Source organism: Tursiops truncatus, chromosome 19, assembly GCF_011762595.2.
Source record: "Tursiops truncatus isolate mTurTru1 chromosome 19, mTurTru1.mat.Y, whole genome shotgun sequence".
NCBI classification, from domain to species: Eukaryota; Metazoa; Chordata; class Mammalia; order Artiodactyla; family Delphinidae; genus Tursiops; species Tursiops truncatus.
The window spans coordinates 12073237-12094225 of NC_047052.1; the positions used below are offsets into that span (position 1 = coordinate 12073237).

The following is a 20989-nucleotide window of genomic DNA, read 5'->3' on the forward strand; positions in this document are numbered from 1 at the left end:
GATTCTTCTAATCTTTATATCAAAACAGCTCCACCCTGCTAGTTTTATCAAAGGGGCTTTGAGGGACATGCCTCTCTGATGGTTTCCCTGGTAATGGATGAGCCAACCTGACATCAGTTCCCCATAACAGGTAACCTTCCCCCCCACACACAGCTCCCTGGACTTCTGCCATGTCCTGCCTGCTGTCTGCCATCCACAGTGGAGTGTCACTCCAGGACCCTTTTGCTCCGGACGTGTAAGATCCCCTATCCATTAAACAACTGATGTCTCTGTCACTGACTCTGGGCTCTTTCTTCAGTCTGAGGCTGGGCAAGTACAGGCCTTGAAGGCCTGCGGGGTACAGCCCAACATTCTCCTTTGTTAAATTTGGTGTTTTAGGGCTTCCCTGGTGGTACAGTGGTTGAGAGTCCACCTGCCGATGCAGGGGACACGGGTTCATGCCCTGGTCCAGGAAGATCCCACATGCCGCGGAGCGGCTAGGCCCATGAGCCATGGCCACTGAGCCTGCGCGTCCGGAGCCTGTGCTCCACAACGGGAGAGGCCACAACAGTGAGAGGCCCAAGTACCGCAAAAAAAAAAAAAAAAATTGGTGTTTTATTAATAGACATAATGATGAACTATATAACCCATTCTTGGGCTAAGTGCTACCTGGTCATGATTGTTTTGGTATACTACTGAATTTTATTTACTAATATTTAGGATTTTTCTATGTTGATGAGATCAATGTATAATTTTTCTCATAAAGTTTTGGCCATTGAGATTTTGTCTCAAAATTAATTTTTGATTATTCCCTTTTCCTAATCTCTTGAAATTTTAAGAAAGGATTAAAGGTTCCTTACATAGTTTGATAAAATTCATCTGTAAAATCTTACTAGTGTCTGTTACAGACTAGAGTCGGGGGAGACTACGTGCAACTTTTTTTTTTTGGCCACACTGCGTGGCTTGTGGGATCTTAGTTCCCTGAACAAGGATTGAGCCCAGGCCCTCGGCAGTGAAAGTGCAGAGTCCTAACCACTGGACTGCCAAGGAATTCCCTTTTAAAAAAAAAAAAACCTTCACTCATCTGTTGCATTTTAAAAGCAATATTAACAAATCCATTTTTATTGACTGATACTACAAATAAGGCTGCTTGAATAGTTTTTATAGGTAACAGTTATTCTCTCCTCTGTTCCAATAATACTTTCTACATACCACTTAGAACAGTGCTTTGTAATTGTTTATGTGTTGGTTAGCACCAGACTGTAAGCTTCTGGAGTAGGGGGTAATGCTTTATTCATATTTTCCCCAGTGTCTAGCACAGTGTGAGACATACTGTAAATAGGAACCAAAAAAAAAATCACAAAATGACACTGCCAGCTATGTCTTTTCTCTTAAATCTCAAGTTTGGAGTCTCAGTTCTGCCACTCGTTGGCAGTGTGGCTGGCTGCAAGAATGACACTATCTCGTAAGGGCTTTTTGAAGATTAATTGCAACAATGTATGTAAATTATCTGGTATATCTAGTGAGTGCTCAATAAATGGTAACTATAAACTACTTTTAAAAGAAAAACAGTTGGCTTTCTGATCCCATCTGGAAAGCTGACATTAGTAGAGTACTTGGAGGGATTGCTTACATAATTTGGTAAAGATGAAGTTAAATCTCTTTGTTCCTTCCCCAGTAGAAAATTGGATAGTCATTTTAACTACATGTTCTTAGATCCCTGGATGATACCTGGTTTCTTTATTCTGATGATCTGTGTAATGGCTTTAGCCTCCAGCCACAGTCTGGGGAAGACTTAGAGAAGTAAATAAGCATTTCCTTTAGATGCATCTGTGTAGTGGCAAGCCTACACATCTAATTTGTGAGAAATCATAAAATGTATGGCCTGGAAAAATCTGAATTTTCATTTGTAGAAAGTGGTTGTAAAGCAGCACCATGAATGCATGTACATATAACGTGTATGGTTATCATTCCAACACGGTATGTAATAGTAAAAGACTTCAAACCACCCAAATGCCGTTAATAGGGCACTAGTTAGGAATGTTGCTGAAAACTCAGCCTCTGTGCACCAGTGCTGCATTCAATCTCGGAGACAAGAGTTTTGGGTGAAGCAGAAAAGCTTTATTGCTTTGCCAAGCAAAGGGGGACACAGTGGGCTCGTGCCTCAAGAACTGTGTATCCCAACCCCGGGGGGATTTGGTGAGGAGTTTTATAGCAATGGGCAGAGCTGCCCATAAGATTAGGGTGTGTGCAGGGCCTGCATCCCTTTAATCTGGCCCCAGGTGGTCTCCTCCTACTGAGCTTCTCTGTTTCCCTTAATCTGGCCTCAGGTGGTCTCTCTCTTTTTTTTTTTAATATTTATTTATTTGGCTGCCTGGGTCTTAGTTGCAGCACGTGGGATCTTTAGTTGAGGCATGGGGGAATCTAGTTCCCTGACCAGGGATCGAACCCAGGTCCCCTGCGTTGGGAGCAAGGAGTCTTAGCCACTGGACCACCAGGGCAGTCCCAGGCCTCAGATGGTCTCTTGATAAGCTTCTCTGGTTCCTTTAATCTGGCCTCAGGTGGTCTTCTCTGGAATGAAGAATGCTAACATCTTCCATTTGTTGGGAGTTTTAGTTCTGTAAAGAGCTCAAAGGTGTTATGTGTACCCCTTGACCTGGAACCAGGACCTCCCCCAAGGCTACACTGTTGTTTCTTGGCTGCTCCTACCACCTTGTCTCTGCATCCCCTCCCTTCCCTGATCAGCAACCGTTTGAATCTGCCCTTCGAAACTCAGGGAAGGTCATGGAGGCTGGAGTCTATTCCCTACAAGAAACGGGGAACACGTAAAGGCTTCTGTGCCCAGGAGCCCCACAGGGTCCTGTTCAGTTTCAGTAATAATGATATATCCACACAACGCGATACTAAAATAAATTTAAAGGCTTTCTATGAACTGATATGGAAAGATCACTAGGATATACTGTTTTTAAAAAAACCAATGTACTTAAGTATAGATATAATGTGTTCTCTTTTGTATAAGAAAAAAACATTTGGGACATATATTCATATTTAACTGAACTTGCAAAAACAAACTCTGAAAAGAAAGAAGATGCCAGTACAAGTAGTTTCCCAAAAAGTGGACGGTTAGGGTAATCAGAAAACAGTGGTGGGAGAAGGACTTCTCCATGTATACCTTTTTAAAGAGACTTGACATCTGAATCATGTGAATATATTAACCACTTAAAAAAAAAGTTCCCTCCTCATGACACAGACCACTGCTTCCTGTGCCCAGCTGTGCTGCCATAGGCCCCACAAATCCTCCTCCTAGCCTGGCAGGTGTAGAAGCTACTTCTCTGACCCATTTATGAGAAGGTGAATAAAGGACATGGTCACACTGCAATGCCTTTATAAGAGGAAGTTTTATTGTTAATTATTTACCTTAACAGTTTCAGAAAGAGGAACAGATTAGCTCAGTCCAACATGATTGGCAGTTGGCAAAATCTAGTGAAGCAAGTGTTCTGATTGCTAAGGATTCAATTTGGATGCTTTTAATACTTAGCCATCTAACACCTCAAACATAATCGAGAATAAATGCATCATCTCCCTCCCTTTCATTTTAATTCCCACCTACCTCTCTTCAATATGGAAATATCTTCGTTAAATAAGATTCCCAGAGGAACAAGCTCCCTGGAGAGTATAGCCATGAGGACAGTGCACAAAAAGAAAAACTCAAAATAAAACTCTGTATGATAATTTACTAGTCTAAGGAAACAATACCTTCCAATATATTAAGAAATAAATCCAGTTACAAATGCACTGATAGGTCTATGTTAAGAGGTTCTGGTATAGTAACTGAAAATGGCCAGCTATTTACAAGATACACAAGCAGGAATGGTGCACCTAGCCCAGCACTGGCCCTCAGAAACCAAAAGTGTTTTCTCCACTGTAGGCCACATACAAGAATCCATCTTCATCTTTTTCCTTCTCGTAAAGCTGTCCCATAGTTAGGCTTGAAAGAGAAAAACAAAAAACAACATTGAGAATTGGGTTTGATTACTGAGTCTACGTGTTGGGAGAAAGATGGCTTGAGGATAAGGAATTTCACTACTTAAACTAGCTACTCTGTCACACCTTTGGTGGTAGGTGATAAAAAGTAATTCTCTGGGAATCGGTAGATAAGACTAGAATCAACCTCCATCCTCCTGTCCCAGGCAAGGCCATCTGACTCACCCTTACACCAAGGTATTCCTTCAGAAGCCAGCTCTAGCTCCTAGGGTGGATGTGGTTGGTTAGTACTGGTTAGTGCTTTCACAATGCTTTCTGAATGGGGGGGGGGGGGGGGGCTAGGGAGAAAAGCTAATAAGCAAAATAAGAGTCTAAGAGGCCCATCCCTGTGTGGGTGAGAGACAAAGGTAAGGACGAGTACTTGTGCTTTCCTTTCCTCAGGGCTGGTCTATTTGAAGATTTATAATTCGTACCTAGCATGATAAAGAATGAGTGGGCTGATTCCTGTGGAAGTTCGCCCGCCAGAAACCCTGTGCCCCAGAGATCTGCATCGGCGTCATCGAAGGGAAGTTACTTTCCTCACATGTAATGCAAAAAGCTCTCATATTGTATCTGGGATCCAAAGAAGTCTTGCCCAAGCTTCCTAAGAACCCTCCAGAAATAGATATTGCTCAAACTAAACATGTGTGGGTGGGAGAGCTGGCTTTCCCTCAGCGGTAAAACAGACTGCAGCAGGGGAGACCTAATCTAGTTCTCTGCCATGAAGCTGAGGTGCACTGGCTCCAGAGTAAGACTAGTAACACCTGGAGCCCCAGGTGAGCTCTGGCCACATGACTGCTCTATTAGAGATAAGCAGGAGGTGCAGACATGTGCTAAACCTCAGCATGACCATGCGTGGTGGGGTCAACCAGAACCAGCACTGACAAAGCAGTCTGAGAGCCGGCCCCCGAGGTGACAGAGGTCACTAAGCCCGGACAGGTCTTAACAGATGCTTAAATGCAGGACTCAGGAGAACAAGGGCCAGAGGGTAGATAAAGAGGGGTTGGAGGCCTCAAGCTGGTGAAGCAAAGACTGCCCCATGCTGCTGCTTTGCTCCTGGCAGCTGTATGGGACCACCATGTAAACAGGAATGCAGACCACATTTACTTATAAAGGGGAGTTTTTCTCCTTTCCTACTCTTCCTGCCCATTTTCAAGCTTAGCTGGTTCGGCTGTGTGGGTAGATGAGAACTAGTAATAACGTAGGAGTGGATGAGTATGAATACAGAATGGCCTGTCACTGGCATCTTGTACAATAAAATCGTGCTTCCTGTGAGGATCTAACTGGAATTTGTAAAATAAGGACTCCCTGAAACAGCACTGTCCACTACAAATTTCTCCTGTGATAGAAATGTCCTATATTTCTGCTGTCCAATGCAGTCGCCACTACGTTCAGCACTTTAAATGTGGCTCATCTGAATTGCTATGTGCTGTAAGTGTAAAACATACACAAGATTTCAAAGTATCAGAGTATGAAAAAAAAGATGTAAAATATCTCAATTTTGACTACATGTTGAAATGATGCCATTTTGGATATACCAGATAAAAAAATATACTATTAAAATTAACTTCACCTGTTTTTCTTTTTTTAATGTGGCTACTAGAGAATTTTAGATTTCATATGTGGTTCACATGCCATTTCTATTGACGACACTGCCCTGGAACGTGTGAGGACTCGGGGGCCAGCAGGTAGAGGGAGGAACACGTGCCCATGAGAACACCTGTGGTGGGTGGTAGGTCTCAACCTCAGCTGCACAGCAGAAACAATGGGGAGCTTGAAAGACATGCCCCACCCCAGACCAATTAAATCAGAATCTCTGGAGGTAGGACCCAGGCATCAGTAAGTTTTAAAATGCCCAAGATGGGGACTTCCCTGGTGGCACAGTGGTTAAGAATCCGCCTGCCAATTCAGGTGACACGGGTTCGAGCCCTGGTCCAGGAAGATCCCACATGCCGCAGAGCAACTAAGCCTGTGCGCCACAACTACTGAGCCCACATGCCACAACTACTGAAGCCTGTGCGCCTAGAGCCCATGCTCCGCAACAAGAGAAGCCTCCGCAATGAGAAGCCTGCGCACCGCGATGAAGAGTAGCCCCGCTCACCGCAACTAGAGAAAGCCCGCCCGCGCGCAGCAAGACCAAACGCAGCCAAAATAAATTAATTAGTTTTTTAAAAATGCCCAAGATGATTCCATAGGCAGCCAAGTTGAGAAACAATCCCCTTGCCAGAGGGAGAGATGCTTGTCTGTCTTTGTTTGTTTTGGAGATGCTTATCTTTAAAAGCATGGGATTAGGAAGTAGAGTGAGCCAGGAAGTGGAGTGAAGAGCCAGCAACTAGCAAAGGGCTTGAACAAGTAGCGGGGGTCTCTCGAGAAGACTTTTACCCTGGTGGTTAGGAATGCCCTGAGGAACCCAGCTTTTCCCTGAGAATCCTCAGAATGAGGCAAAGGGGAAAACAGCTACCGCTACTGCCACAACTCTCTTGCCCCGCTTGGTACAAGTGTCCAGGGTGACCGTGATAAGACCTGAACTACAGTCTCTCCACTATCATTATCAAAGGGGTTTGGAAGGAGCAGACACTGTGTGCAATTCAAAGGCGGCAGCCACACCTTGATGCCTATGTCAAGTTTGGTTCCATCTGCCAGACTAAGTTCTGCTCTTCTCCTAGCAAGTTACAAGCCCAAGGGCAGTGACTCTAAGTTGTGCTGCTGAGTTAGAAATACTTGAGGAGCTTATAAACCCCAGACTCTGAACGTTGTCTGCAGTGAACAAGACCACGGAACGACTACTGTCTAAGGCAGGCTCTGAGACTGACGGGGTTGGGGGAGGAGGACCCATAATCATGTGGCTTTCTGTCTTCAGATTCCACTGTCTTTTAAGTAAAACTTTGGTTTATAAATTTAACAGTGCCCTAGCAGCTATAAAGGCTGATCATAAAAATTCTAATTATAATAGCAAACACTGTGCCAAGCACTTGTTTTAAGTGCATTACATGTATTAACTCTTTACCCTCAGAACAATCTTAGGAGGCAGGTACAATCATAATCCATAGTTCAGATAATAAAAGTGAGGCACAGGGCTTCCCTGGTGGCACAGTGGTTGAGAGTCTGCCTGCCAATGCAGGGGACACGGGTTCGAGCCCTGGTCTGGGAGGATCCCACATGCCGCGGAGCACCTAGGCCCGTGCGCCACAACTACTGAGCCTGTGCGTCTGGAGCCTGTGCTCCGCAACAAGAGAGGTCGTGATAGTGAGAGGCCCGCGCATCGCGATGAAGAGTGCCCCCCCGCCCCCCCCCCGCTCGCCGCAACTAGAGAAAGCCCTCGCACAGAAACAAAGACCCAAAACAGCCAAAATAAATAACTTAATTTAAAAAACAAAGTGAGGCACAGAGAGGTTAACTAATTCATGCCAGATCACAAAGCTAGGAGACATTCTTACCACCAAGTTGTGCTGCCTCCATGTGAATACACAACTAGATCTAATGACCTAATGTCAGCATTCTTGTACCTTTTGTGAAGACCTCCCTTAGAATAGCACTTCTCACACATACAAACATGCATAGGGAATCACCTGGATGTCTTGTTAAAGTGCCTGTTTTGATTCTGAAGGTCTGGGTCAAGGATGAGATTCTACATTTCTATCTAACAAATTCCCAGGGAAGGCCACTGCTGCCAGCTTCTGTATCACACATTGAGCAGCAGGTCCTTCAGATCCTGTAATTTTACAATTAGATGGCTGTGCCTAATGATCTTAAGAGCCCTTTCACTGTTCTCCTTTTCTCTGCCACGCAGTGTCATGTGGAAACTCTACTTAGTTGGCAGTAGCACAGTGTCCTTATACTCAGGGTATCCCTTGGGCAGGAACTTGAAAACTGACAATGCTCAACACTGGGAGCTAAATGCTCCAGTCAGCAGCCCGTGACTGAACGCCTGATTCCAAGGCTTCTCTAGGTGACGAGAAAGAAGACTGGCGCATCTGTACAGTATAATTCAAAAACAGCACGTGTGGGATCAGGCCACACACATACAGAGTCAGAATAACTTGGTCTGGAGCCAAAAAAGAGCAGGGCTACAAATATAGTTTAAAAATACTTTTTTTAAAAGTTCCATTAAGGGGCTTCCCTGGTGGCGCAGTGGTTGAGAATCCACCTGCCAATGCAGGGGACACGGGTTCGAGCCCTGGTCCAGGAGGATCCTACATGCCATGGAGCAACTAAGCCCATACGCCACAACTACTAAGCCTGCGCTCTAGAGCCTGCATGCCACAACTACTGAGCCCGCAAGCCACAACTACCGAAGCCCACGCACCTAGAGCCGTGCTCCACAACAAGAGAAGCCACCGCAATGAGAAGCCCGCGCACCACAACAAAGAGTAGTCCCCGCTCGCCGTAACTAGAGAAAGCCCACATGCAGCAACGAAGACTCAATGCAGCCAAAAATAATAAAATAAATTAAAAAGAAAAAAAAGTCCCATTAAAAGAATAGCCAAGGCGGTTACCCGCTGTCTGGTGCAGCGACCTGGCGTGGGGAGCCGTGGGAGGGGAGGAGAGGGTGTCGCTGTCGCTGATGGCTGAGGCGGCAGGAGGGAAGCTGGATCCCGGGCGGTGGGAGGGAAAGCAGGAGAGAGGGTCTGGTGAGGCGGCAGCACTCAAGGCCACGCTGGGTCAGGCTTGGTTCTTGTGGAGTGGGGTGCAGGGTGCCAAGCCAAAGAAAAGAAGAAAAAAAAAAAGAATAGCCAAGGGCTTCCCTGGCGGTGCAGTGGTTAAGAATCTGCCTGCCAATGCAGGGGACACGGCTTTGAGCCCTGTTCCGGGAAGATCCCACATGCCGCGGAGCAACTAAGCTCGCGAGCCACAACTACTGAGCCCACATGCCACAACTACTGAGCCCACATGCCACAACTACTGAAGTGCCCGTGCTCCGCAACAAGAGAAGCCACTCCAATGAGAAGCCCGCACACCACAACGAAGAGTAGTCCCCACTCACCGCAACTAGAGAAAGCCCGCACACAGCAATGAAGACCCAACACAGCCAAAAATAAATAATTAAATTAAATTAAATTTTTTAAAAAAGAGCCCTCTTTAAAAAAAAGTCATGAGGGACACAAAATAATTAAAAAAAAAAAAAAGTATAGCCAAGTGGAAGGGCAGGGATGCAAAACGTGCCCCTTTTCAGCAGGCAGCATACAGCAGAAGGCTGGTGTGTTCCTTTAGGACAAGTTCTGTACACCTCTGAGAAGTCGGGCTCCCCTCTCAGAATCCAGAGGCCCAAGCCACACAGCACCAGATGGGCCACTACTGGAGCAGCAGAGGATCTGAAAGCAAAGAGACACTCATCCAAGAAGAAGGCTGCTGAGCAGTGGTGGTAGGGGACTGCCACCTTCAAGCTCTGAGTCTGACAAGGGAAGAAATGGGAAAGCCAGTGGCAGTTTTAAGCCATGGAGCCAAGCTAAAGGTATGGTGGGACCCTGAAGTACTGAGTGAAGTGAACCTAAATTGCCCCCTAAAACCCTGTCCCCTACACTTCCATTCAAGATAAACCGGTCTAGACAAACTAACCAATAATAAAGGCACTTTTCAGAAGGATCCACACCCAGGAATGGCCATGCTGCTGAGGGCACGCCAGTTTCAAGCTGCTCACCAGCCTACGAACTGGGGGAGGCTGACCTAGAACTGTGTGGATGCCCTATCCCTGCACAGCCTTCCCCTGGGCCCAGCCAAGGCCAGGCTGTGGAGGCTGTGGGGTCCAGCCTGACTCAGGAATTGGCTGGGCTGATGGGCCACCCGGCCATCCATCTGCTCTGCGCCCCACATGCTTCCACTGTATCTGGATTTATCTCTTTCCCAGCAGGGGGAGGGTGGGTGGGGTGAACTGGGAGGACAACGGCCACTGCTGTGGATCCTGGAAAGGCACAGGCCTCAGAGTGAACGTTAACATGGCCCTAAAGGCTGCCCAAGATTCTAAAATACAAAAATTAACTACTGCTTATTCCTTTTATCAGATTTTTCTCTGATATAAATAAACTCTATTCCACTGTTAAGATAAACCCTGCTCTTGAAGAGGTATTTACCCAGAAATGATCAAATGTGCTTCATTTAAGCACCTTTCTAAATGAAGTCTGGACTATAAGACATCACAACTTCTTTTACTTAGTACCTCTTTAAGAGCCAGGAGCAACTAAACACCATAATCTTAAACAGGACGGATTTCCCAATATAACATTCCCAAGTTATAACATCTTAGATATATTTTATTTAATAATATACTCCTGTTTCTATTTTAGACAGGGGATTAAGAAGACTCTTATCTGTGCTCTAAACAAAGACCAAAGGTGGGCACCACTGCCACGTCTGGGTTCCCCTCTAAAGCTGTGACTGGGAAACATACACTGATATTCTTTCTCAAGTCCTGTCTGCACCAAGGCATAGTTTTCCCTTCGTTTCTGGCCCAATTCTGGATGCAGGCACCTAGGCAGAGAATTCAACTTTTCAATGGGAAATGGGAAAAGGCAGTTGAGATTTCCCCTTTTTTAAAAAAGAGAACTCAGAATTTTGAAAGTAAAACTCTTAGAGACTTGCTTCTGTCTCTATTTCTAGAATCAATATTTAATACTAACTACTCAAACAATAATCACGTTATTTTACGTGATGGTCACCTGCAAAGTTCCGCTCCAAGGCAGGAACAAATGAAGTTACTTTCGCTCAGCCTCAGACGTAAATTATCCTTGTGTAGATCTGTCTGTTATGGTATGGGGGAGGGCTCCTCCTCTCTCAACTCTGTTTTCCCCAGCCACTCTCCAAAGGCTGCAAGCACTGGCTGAAGGTTAAAGGAGGCTCCATGCTTCCCTAAGGAGGCTGAAAAGTGCTACGTAAGAGGCTGCTACTGCCTTGGGGAGGAAATGGCAACACTGAGTCAAACAATAGCTTTAGGAAGGAGACTGGCAATTTTGTTTGTGAAGCCATCAGTTGCATAAAGGCCAATGATGTCACATGCCTCTTTTATTTATAAGCAAATTTGTTTTTAAGAATAAAACCAAACAAACAAAGAACTGGTACATTAAATATGGGGCAGGAAGTCATTAACTGGGTCCAAGGGTGCTGAAGAGCCTGGGCAGAGGGGCTGGTTAGTGACTTGGGTCACTGGTGTAATCTGTTTCAGGGAGGATTCTTACCAGGTTGGAAAGGCAAATAAAACTTAGAGAGAAAATGGCCCTGAAGCAGCCTCTGCCGCCCTGAGAATCACTTTTCATTTCCAATTCTATTTATATTTCAGGGATAATGGGGGAGAGGGCGTTAGTTAAAATCTTCAGCCATTTTAATTGCTAGATAACGTAATCTTAATGTCTCCAGAAGCCTGCTTCATTTCTTTCAAGAAGTATCAGAGGATTAGAATCAAGGAAAATAAAACTCAATGCCACAGATCCTAGTCACCTACTTCCTCCCATAAGAAGCCACCACCAGGAAGGAGAAAACATAGGGCCACCAAGGAGCTGCAGAAGTTGCAGGTGGCATGAATGAAGATTTACCTCCCCCACTACCTGAAGGGAAGTGGAGAGTGACCACAGATGCCCAGGGCTTCACCAGCCTTCCCTAGTGAAGAGTGTACCTAGCACCACACTGCCCAGAGGCCTGCGAAGGAAGGCTGGGAGAGCCCAATGGGATGACCAGGTCACCCCTGGCAACACCGCAGCTTCCTGAGCTAAAGCTGTAAGCAAACCAATGGCACCCATTAGGCAGGACCTGGCCTGTCTCCTCAAGCAGAACCTTGGCCTAACGGAAGAACCTTCCATTTCTCCCTTATACTCTGCCAAACACCAAGAGGTGGAGGTGGTAGAGACTGGGAAAGAGAAAATCAGACCAAAAAGTAGCCAGAGTTGTCTACCTTTCATAGGAAAAGGACTAGAACTTGGCTTAGGCCTCTTCTGGAGCTTTCAAGGATTTTCAAAAGAAACATATTTTGGCCACATTGGGCTAGTTCCCAGGAGTTCTTAAAGCCTTAGCTTCAGAAGTACTATTTTTGGGGAGATAACAAATGAAACTTAGTTTGGGTCACTAAGATGAGATGCAGCCAGGAATTCACATTCAGAGGAGGGGCCTAGAAGTACTCAAATCAGTAATAGGAAAGGACTGACCAGGGATACAGACTGAGCCAGAAAATTTTCCTCTTTCCACAGAGGACTAAAGTCAGACTGTCAACTACCTAGAAGGGAACTGTAATGCCCCTGCCTAGATTCAGGCCCCAAGTTATCCCAAAGATTGCTTCCAGGCAGCACAAGAGCAAGAGCAAGGGGGTGGTTACTCTGAAAGTCAGAGCAGGTGGTACCAAGAGAGGTGTAAGTCTGTAAAGAGACCTCAGAGCCCTTTGCTGGCCAGCAGCCATTTCCACGTACTTGAGGATCAGGCAGCTGCTCTCAGGGTACTCTCACAGTGGCCAGAGCTGAGCCTGGAAATCGAGCAAGTAGGCAGGGTGATTAACTGAAGCTGAGCCTCAGCAGAGACCACAAGCTCCTGGGGAAGAACGACAGGACTTATTTCATGGATCATTTGGAGAAAACCTTGTTTCAGGCTTCAGTTCTACTGATAGCTTAAGCCTAATTAAGTCCTGAACTATTTAAAAGGATTCTTGGGTGTTTGAGGATAAAAAAAAAAAAAGAAATGATGATATTTAAGTCCAGGCCTTGTTCTGTTTTTTTAACCCAAAGCGCACACCCACCTATTGAAGCCCTTTCTTGTTTTCCTTGAACTCCTGATGTCAGGGAGCACAAAAATCAGATTTCTCGTCAGGACCTCTAAGAGTTTTCAGACCTCCAAAGTTTTGAGTTCTGTAAGCAATCAAGCAGATGGCCAATAGCAGTAAACAGCTCTCACCTGGACTGTGGGACTGTCTTATCCACAAACAGGAATATTGCCTTTTCAGAAGGAAGCTGGATCCTTTTCCTGATGATCCACATGAACTGAGCCACAGTGATGTCAGATGGAACCAGATACTTCCGTTTGTCAATGTCAACAATCTGAGAGCCTGAGACTTTTTCCACAATCACCTGTGAAAGTAAAGAAAGGTCAGGACTAGATTTCTAATGTGAGGCTCTGGCCCTGCATTGGTGGAGAGCTGATGAACAGTGTGTGGGCAAGGAGGTGTTTGGGAAACTGCATAACATGAGAAAATATGCCCCTGATTTAATAAACCACACACTCTGGAGGTTAAGAACTGATATAAATGTGTTATAGGGAAACGGTAAGTGCTTTTCTGTGGTCAACTATTATATTTCTCATCCCTGATGTCAGCACGCATAAGAGAAACACAGCCCTCACTACAAAGCTTTTCAACATTTTGTCTGGGCAGACTCGAAAATATCTGGTGAGGGTTTCCTCTACAGCCTGTTACTCCAGGCTGAACCACAGAATGGATCTGCCTTCACACTACAGAGGAATTAAGATCTCAAGGAACACAGGAAATGAGAATGGATGGACTAATGGGAATGACTGGCAAGCCCAGCCAGCCAAGAACGAAGCTCTTCATTTGGCCTGTTGCTTCTCTCTGAACTAAGTTTCAAATTTATCCCTCCTGCCCCCTCCCCAAAGGAACTGTTCACAAGCAATAAGCTACAATAACAGGTCTGGATGTCCTTAAAAATAAATAAGGGTTACAGAAACTATCTCCCCTACCATAGGATAAATACAGGATAAGTATCATTGATTAAACACAAGCCACTAGAAGTGGCTTCTCAGATTTTTTTAGTCAGGAAAGGATGTCAAGATCAGAGTGAGAAAAGGGAACTAGAAGTCAGGTAAAGATGGAGGCTCAAAGTTAAAGATCAATGTCCTGAGACTAAAGTACCACTTCCAAGACCAAAGTGAAAGTCTCCCTCCACCACCATTCCCCAAAGTGGCTGTGACCTGTTGCCCTGTCCTAGAACATCGTTTATTACATAATTGTCTAGGGAAGCCCAGAGGCTTCTGACAGCTTGTTGGCCTAGATCAGGAGATTCAGCACTGAGGCATCCTGAACAGCATCAACTCAAGCCCCTCACGCCCCGGCCCCAGCTGGTCCCTTACCCAGTCTGGCCCATCTACTACTATAACTGGGACTGGAATCTAAACTTGTCAACTGTTGAATGGCCTGGGGCCCTATCACGGGTCCTAAACAGCAAGGGTGACAGCGAGGTGAGGGGGCGGGGAGTCCACTCACCGGAACCCGGTCGGGATATTTCGCTCGGATCTTCGCAGATTCCACGCATCTGTGTTCTATGGGAGAAACGCACCGGGCTGACTGTCGCGCCTGACCGGCCGGCCGGGTCCCGAGCTCCCGGCCCTCCTCCCCACCGTGACCTGCGAACGCCCCAGGTCCTCGTTCAGGCGTCCCGGCAACCTCGGTCCCCGGTCCACTGGCTCCGGAAGGTCCCGCAGAGGTCGGCGCGGGGTGGGTGGGCAGCCGCCCGGGGTGCCGGGACCTCGGCGACCCGAGACCAGAGTGCGGCATCCGCCCCGCCGGGCCCAACCCAGGGCGGCCCGAGTGGGGGAGGGGGCCCACCCGCCGCCCCAGCCCCCATGGCGGGGCCAATGGCCGAGCGCTTACCCAGCGAGTGGTCCTCCTTGAACATCCACTTCATGGCGGCGGCAGCGGGAAAAGGATGCAGCCGGCTCTCGGAGCCGCGGAGCTCAGCGCACCAACCACAACAACAACGACGGCGGCGGCGGCGGCGGTGGCGGCGGTAGCGGCGGCGGCGGCGACTACACGGCAGGCGGGACTTCCGGCTACCGGAGTCTAGCAACCTTCAGGGGGCGGAGCTTCCGGCGCCGCTCGCTGGGACGCCGCGCCAAGGGGCGGGGCCGCATGTCAAGGGGCGGGGCCGCATGTCAAGGGGCGGGACAGGAGAGGGCGCTGAGAGGGGCTGCCGGCGGAGTGGGGATGACAGAGTTGGTGACAGATGTCCGTGAGGGATATTGGTGAATGGGGAGGGGATATTCGAGAACTGGTAACAGGAGTGGGGTCTCGGTGGACGTTGGTAAGGGGAAGGGGTGAGTGGGGCTCTGGCTGATGGGATAGGGCTCTTATAGAGGACTATTCATTAGGGAAACCTGCCTGGGGCGTTGGTGACAACAGGGGGATTTTGTAGGTATGGATGACAGAAGAGGGTTCTCTGGTGGTTGGTGATGGCAGGGGGTCTATTTCGGGCATTGGCACTTTGGGGAGTATTGTTTGGAGTGGTTACAGATTCGGGGCTCAATCTGGAGGCTGTGACTAGTTTGAGGGGACTGTGTGGGGTGGGGTACTGATGACAACCCGGTGGTTCAGTATTGGGGACAGCCATAATAGGTTGCATTGGACCTAGAAATTGAATTTAAACAAATCCCATTTCCTTCCCTTATTCACGAATAAATGTTTGAATAAGCATTTAAGAAAAGCTATCATAACTACGCATTTGAGGAGTGTAACATCACACTTACCACAAAGAGCCCCCTTCGCCTTAACTGGCAGAAGAGTTAGAGGTGACTGCCTGGCTCAGAGAATTCCCCTGATAGCTGGTCATGAGACGGGTTTCTTTGCCATTCAGCATGGGGTTCAGCAATCACAGCCTAGGCTGTGTGTGTGTGTGCCATCTGCCTGAGCACAGGCCTTCAGGGTCTCCAGTGATGTCATTCCTTTCTTCCTCCAAGAGTCATCAGGGCAATCTGCTCTGGTTCATCATCTGTTTATGAGCTGGTGAATACGGAACAAGATACTCACTTAATTGGGACACATGATCCTTGCCACGTGCTTGTGATTCTGATGCATCTGACAGGCCTGTTTGTTTGAACATTGTCATTCATCATTTCCTCGGTTGAAACTCCTGATGGATGTTGTGGAATCTAGCTTTATTCTGAAATTATTTTTGATATTTTAAGACTGTGTGTCTGAGCAGCTAAAATCCGTGTTTGTTTCTTGCCTGTTTTAAATGAAATGAAAAATCCTTTGAATTTCATACCTAGAAATTATTGTTGTTGCATATAGGAGCACTGTTCTAAGTGTTGGGGGTAAGCAGTGAACAGAACAGACAACACTTGCACTCTTACGGAGTTTGCATTCTAGTGGGACAAAACAAAAAAAAATATGTTGGGTAATGATAGGTGCTGTTTAGAAAAATAAAGCATGGTGCTTGACTAGAGAGTGATGTGTGGGATCAAATGTATATTAGATAAAGTGGTTTGGCATATTCTAGGAACAGGAAGGAACCCCTTGTGGCTGGAGCTGAATAAATAAGAGGGTGTGTGTTAGGAGGTGAGATCAAAGGGATCTAGAACAAAAGTGAGTTGAGCTTTGAATTCCATTTGAAGAACTTTGGATTTTATTTAGAATGAAATGAGAAGTCAGTGGAGGGTTTTTGTTTTTGTTTTTGTTTGTTAGTATTTATTTATTTGGCAGCGCCGGGTCTTAGTTGCGGCATGTAGGATCTTTAGTTGTGGCATGTGGGATCTAGTTCCCGGACCAGGGATTGAACCCAGGCCCCCTGCATTGGGAGCGTGGAGTTTTAGCCACTGGACCACCAGGGAAGTCCCAGTGGAGGGTTTTAAGAAGTGTGACAGGCATGAAGAACCTAGGGGCAAGACGGGAATAAAGATGCAGACCTACTAGAGAATGGACTTGAGGACATGCGGAGGGGGACGGGTAAGCTAGGACAAAGTGAGAGAGTGGTAGTGTATATATGGACATATATACACTACCAAATGTAAAATAGAGAGCTAGTGGGAAGCAGTCACATAGCACAGGGAGATCAGCTTGGTGCTTTGTGACCACCTAGAAGGGTGGGATAAGGAGGGTGAGAGGGAGGGAGACGCAAGAGGGAAGAGATATGGGAATATATGTATATATATAACTGATTCACTCTGTTATAAAGCAGAAACTAACACACCACTGTAAAGCAATTATACTCCAATAAAAATGTTAAAAAAACAAAGTGTTATGATATGACTTTCCTTTTTAAGTGATCAGGCTAGCTTCTGTGTAGACAATAGACTATAGGGGGTTGAGGATGGAAGCAAGGGAAGAGTTAAGAGGCTATTGTGATAATCCAGGTATATGATTTTGTTGGTTTAGACCAAGAAGTTATCTGTGGAGGTGGTGGGAAGCAGCTGTGTTCTAGATATATTTTGAAGGTAGATCCAACAAAATTTGCTGGTCAATTAAATGTGAGATGAGAGATGAGTCTAAGTCACGGTTTTGGAAGAATGGAGTTGCCATGTACTGGTGTACTGGAATAGGGTGGAGCCAGCGGGGTGGGGGGCAAAGCAAGGCTTTGGTTTTGGTTATATTAAGATGCCCAAGAGACACATCCAAGTAAAGATGTAGAGTAGGTAGATGGATCTATGAGTCTCAAATTCAGAAGAGAAGTATTTAAACTATCGAACTAGAGATCCGCTAGAGAGTGAGTATAAAAATGAAAATACTTATTTTGCGAATAGAGCTAAACACTGAGGAATGAAGATGGTTATTCACCATCTGATAATGAATCAGTGAAGGAGATAGAAATTGGACCGAAGACCCCCTGCTTCCCTTTACAGAGCTGGCCATTGAGTCCTAGTTCAAAGCATGTGTACACCAGCTTGCACCCGGAAGAACTCAGTACACTTCTCAGGGGAGAGATCCGCTGCTCACCAGCTTACAGGCATGTATGTCATCTGATGGTCTCAATGATGTGCAGTGTCTGTCTTCTATCTTTACCTACCTTCTTGATGTCCTTTTCCAGTTCACCATTCTAACTGGTGTCTCTGATCTGCCTTGATGATATGCATCACCTTCTTTACCTATTGGGTCATTATATTTAGCTTACTGAATGTTCTAAGGACACTGGATCTCTTCCTTGAGAGGGTTGTCAGTTGATGAGGTGAGTCAGAAGGAGAAATAGGATAATACATATATGCAATTACACGTTCACCAACTTGTGAAACATGGAGAGTAAATTTCAAAGGTATGTGAACATGGATACTGAGGGATGGCTAGGACAATGGGGGCTGACACAAAGCCAAGTGTGGCTTATCAAGAAGGATTTCACAGAGGGACTTCCCTGGTGGTCCAGTGGATAAGACTCCACGTTGCCAATGTAGGGGGCCTGGGTTCAATCCTCAGTCGGGGAACTAGATCCACATGCATGCTGCAACTAAGGAGTCTGCATGCCGCAACTATGAGCCCACATGCTGCAGCTAAAATCCCACGTGCTGCAACTAAGACCCAATGCAGCCTAAATAAATAAATAAAAATTTTAAAAAAGACTTCACAGAGAATGTGAATTTTATGTTTCAGAAAGAAGGGTGCATTTTCCAAACTGTAAACTTTCCTTAACAGATAGAAACAAAGCCTGGAGTTGGAAGAGGGAACTGGGAAGTCAAAGGTTTGGTGATATAAATGCCAAGGTGAAAGAAATGTTGGAAAATGTTGAAGCAAACATTCAGGAGTTCTAACCTGGTTCAAGACACCCTGAATGGGCGCTTATAGAAAGGAGTAGAATACGATTTTTTAAAATTTAATTTTATTTATTTATTTTTGGTTGCATTGGGTCTTCGTTGCTGTGCGCGGGCTTTCTCTAGTTGCAGCGAGCGGGGGCTACTCTTGGTTGCTGTGCGCGGGCTTGTCATTGCCGTGGCTTCTCTTGCAGAGTACAGGCTCTAGAGTGCAGGCTCAGTAGTTGTGGCGCAGGGGCTTTTTTTCTCTGTGGCGTGTGGGATCTTCCCGGACCAGGACTCGAACCGGTATCCCCTGCATTGGCAGGCAGATTCTTAACCACTGCGCTACCAGGGAAGCCGTAAAATATGATTAAAATGCATAGTTTTTAGAGAACGACTTTCTTTGTCCTTGGAGGTAAATTGCATAAAACACAAGAAAATTATGGAAATGGAAACTGAGACGTCAGTTCTTAGTCAAGAATGTGTGAAAATGACACAATATAGACAAATCTTTAGCATTTAAAAAAAATTTAATATTCTGTCAAGAATTGAAATAAAACCACAAAAAGTAGTTGCCTCAAATCAGGGGAACAAAGAGTAAATATTAGTATCTGTTATTATTAAACACTTTTGCAAAGCTCATGGCATCTCAGAGGAGGCTGAAGCACTTCATACACCCAAATTCTTAGTAGTTACCTCCTTTTCAGCAGTGACTAAGCTGACACCAGCTACAGCATGTGTTTCCTTCTGAAAGAAGGAGCTTTGGAGGCAAACACCTCCTTCCTCACAGCAGAGCCACCCTCAGGAAGCAACATCAGAACCATCTATTCTAAATTTTATTTTAATGAGTTTTTTTTAATATTTATTTTTTTATCTTGGCTGCACTGGGTCTTAGTTGCAGCACTCGGGAGCTTCCTTGTAGCATCTTTAGTTGCGGCATGCAGGATCATTAGTTGCGGCATGTGGACTTCTTGGTTGCGGTGTGTGGGCTTCTTAGTTGCGGCATGTGAACTCTTAGTTGCAGCATGCACACGGGATCTAGTCCCCCGACCAAGGATTGAACCCCAGCCACCGATCTAGTTCCCCGACCAGGGATTGAACCCCAGTCACCAGCATTGGGAGTGCAGTCTTAACCTCTGGACCACTAGGGAAGTCTCCTGGTTATTTAAATAAATGAAAGACATTCACTTAAAGCATAAGTACAGTATAATGGCAGAATCATAACATAGATTTAAGCCTAACAGTTGTTGTATTTAAGAGCTGTGTTGCCACCCCAGAAAAGCTTTAAAGCAAAAATGAGTGGTAATGGACCAGATATGTCAAAAAAATGACATGGCTGATTACATTGTCACCTTGGACTGTGGTAAGGGCCCTGGATAGTTTCCCCTTATGGGACATCTTGACCTCTTTCTGTGTTGTTAGGATCTCGGCTGTTCTCTTCATCTGAAACCCACTTCTAGGTTATGGTGACTAAACTTATCATGGTGATCATTTTGAAATGTATAGAAATATTGAAACACTACGTTGTGTAACAGGAACTTACATAGTGTTGTAGGTCAATTATACTTCAAAAACAAACTCATAAAAAAGAGATCAGATTTGTGGTTATCAGAGGCAAGGTGGAGGGAGGGGGGAATTGGATGAAGGAAGTCAAAAGGTACAAACTTACAGTTATAAGATAAATAAGTACTAGGGATGTAATGTACAACATGATAAATATAATTAGCACTGCTCTATGTTATATATGAAAGAGTAAATCCTAGGAGTTCTTACCAGAAGGAAAAAAATTTTTTCTATTTAATTTTTAATCTATATGAGATAAGCAATATTCACTAAACTTATTGTGGTAACCATTTCATGATGTAACTCAAATCATTATGCTGTACACCATAAACTTATACAGTGCTGTATGTCAATTAAACCTCAACAAAACTAGAAGGAAAAAAATCCTTCTAGCTTGCCTTCAAAATAGGAGCATCTACTACTGGACTCCATTCTGAGCACAAACGTCACACTATCTCTTGGAACTGCAATGTGATCCTTTTGATGAAGAACTTGGCTATTGACCATGTTAAAAAAAATTTCCTTCTGCCATGTTCGAAATACTAGGGGGCGGGTGGAGTCGGGGGAAAGCATTCAATTAAGTGATACTCCAACATTATCTTTGGAGAGGAGCATAGCTTCCCCTAAAACAGGTAGCCAAGCTTGTGCCCAATTAAGGTAACAAAGTATAGCAGAGCTATATAGTAATTATCCTTTCTCTCTCTCGAAGAGCAGGGAGATTTGTGTCCTGTTTCTGTCCGGCTATGGAGTATAATGAAAGCGATAGAAAGTTTGGAGACAAAGAGACATGGTTTGGTCTTGGCGCAGGATCAGGTCCAGGACCACGGCCACATTTATGTTCTCTGTGTTTTCCTCCAATGTAGGGTGTGCTGTGACTGGTTGGACTTAAGTACACAATGAACCATATTGGGGATTAACAGATGACACATATGCAAGTATTTACTTTAAGTCAACACTTACGCAAATCTTATTTTACAAAAATGTTAACACAGGCGATGGCTACGACTTT

The 20989-nt window shown here is 45.5% G+C and overlaps 2 protein-coding genes across 7 annotated transcripts in view; one reads left to right on the top strand and one right to left on the bottom strand.

Moving 5' to 3' along the window:
• The window catches only part of ADAT1 (adenosine deaminase tRNA specific 1), a 45403-nt gene extending 39824 nt beyond the window's left edge, over positions 1-5579 (top strand). For 3 of the 5 annotated variants that reach the window (XR_012328280.1, XM_073796789.1, XM_033846214.2), the window contains one exon: positions 4405-5579. Coding sequence is in view for 3 of the 5 variants with exons in the window: in XM_073796789.1 (XP_073652890.1) it covers positions 4405-4429 (25 nt within the window). In the remaining 2 variants the exon portion in view is untranslated. Of the gene's footprint in view, positions 1-153; positions 3699-4404 lie in introns of those variants that run through there. The other 2 variants (XR_012328279.1, XM_019940926.3) reach the window with 1 other exon arrangement.
• On the bottom strand, positions 3359-14729 carry GABARAPL2 (GABA type A receptor associated protein like 2). Of its 2 annotated transcripts, none has more exons than XM_004313465.4 (4): positions 14576-14729; positions 14189-14244; positions 12868-13040; positions 3359-3967 (listed from the first exon to the last, which is right to left on the bottom strand). In XM_004313465.4, exons 1-4 carry the CDS (start codon positions 14607-14609, stop codon positions 3877-3879), a joined length of 354 nt encoding a protein of 117 aa, XP_004313513.1. In that variant the 5' UTR covers positions 14610-14729; the 3' UTR covers positions 3359-3876. The 2 variants fall into 2 exon arrangements, with proteins under 2 accessions (XP_004313513.1, XP_073652892.1); XM_073796791.1 differs by having other exon boundaries at positions 14189-14328; positions 14576-14716.
• Between the last annotated feature and the right edge of the window lie 6260 nt (positions 14730-20989).

Bases quoted from the DNA above. Each gene is read 5' to 3' on its own strand.
- GABARAPL2 (XM_073796791.1), bottom strand. From the start codon at position 14,609: ATGAAGTGGATGTTCAAGGAGGACCACTCGCTGG. The intron at 14,329-14,575 runs GTAAGCGCTCGG...GGGCGTTCGCAG, and splicing joins CAAGGAGGACCACTCGCTGG to GTCACGGTGGGGAGGAGGGC. The intron at 13,041-14,188 runs GTGAGTGGACTC...TTACTTTCACAG, and splicing joins AATATCCCGACCGGGTTCCG to GTGATTGTGGAAAAAGTCTC.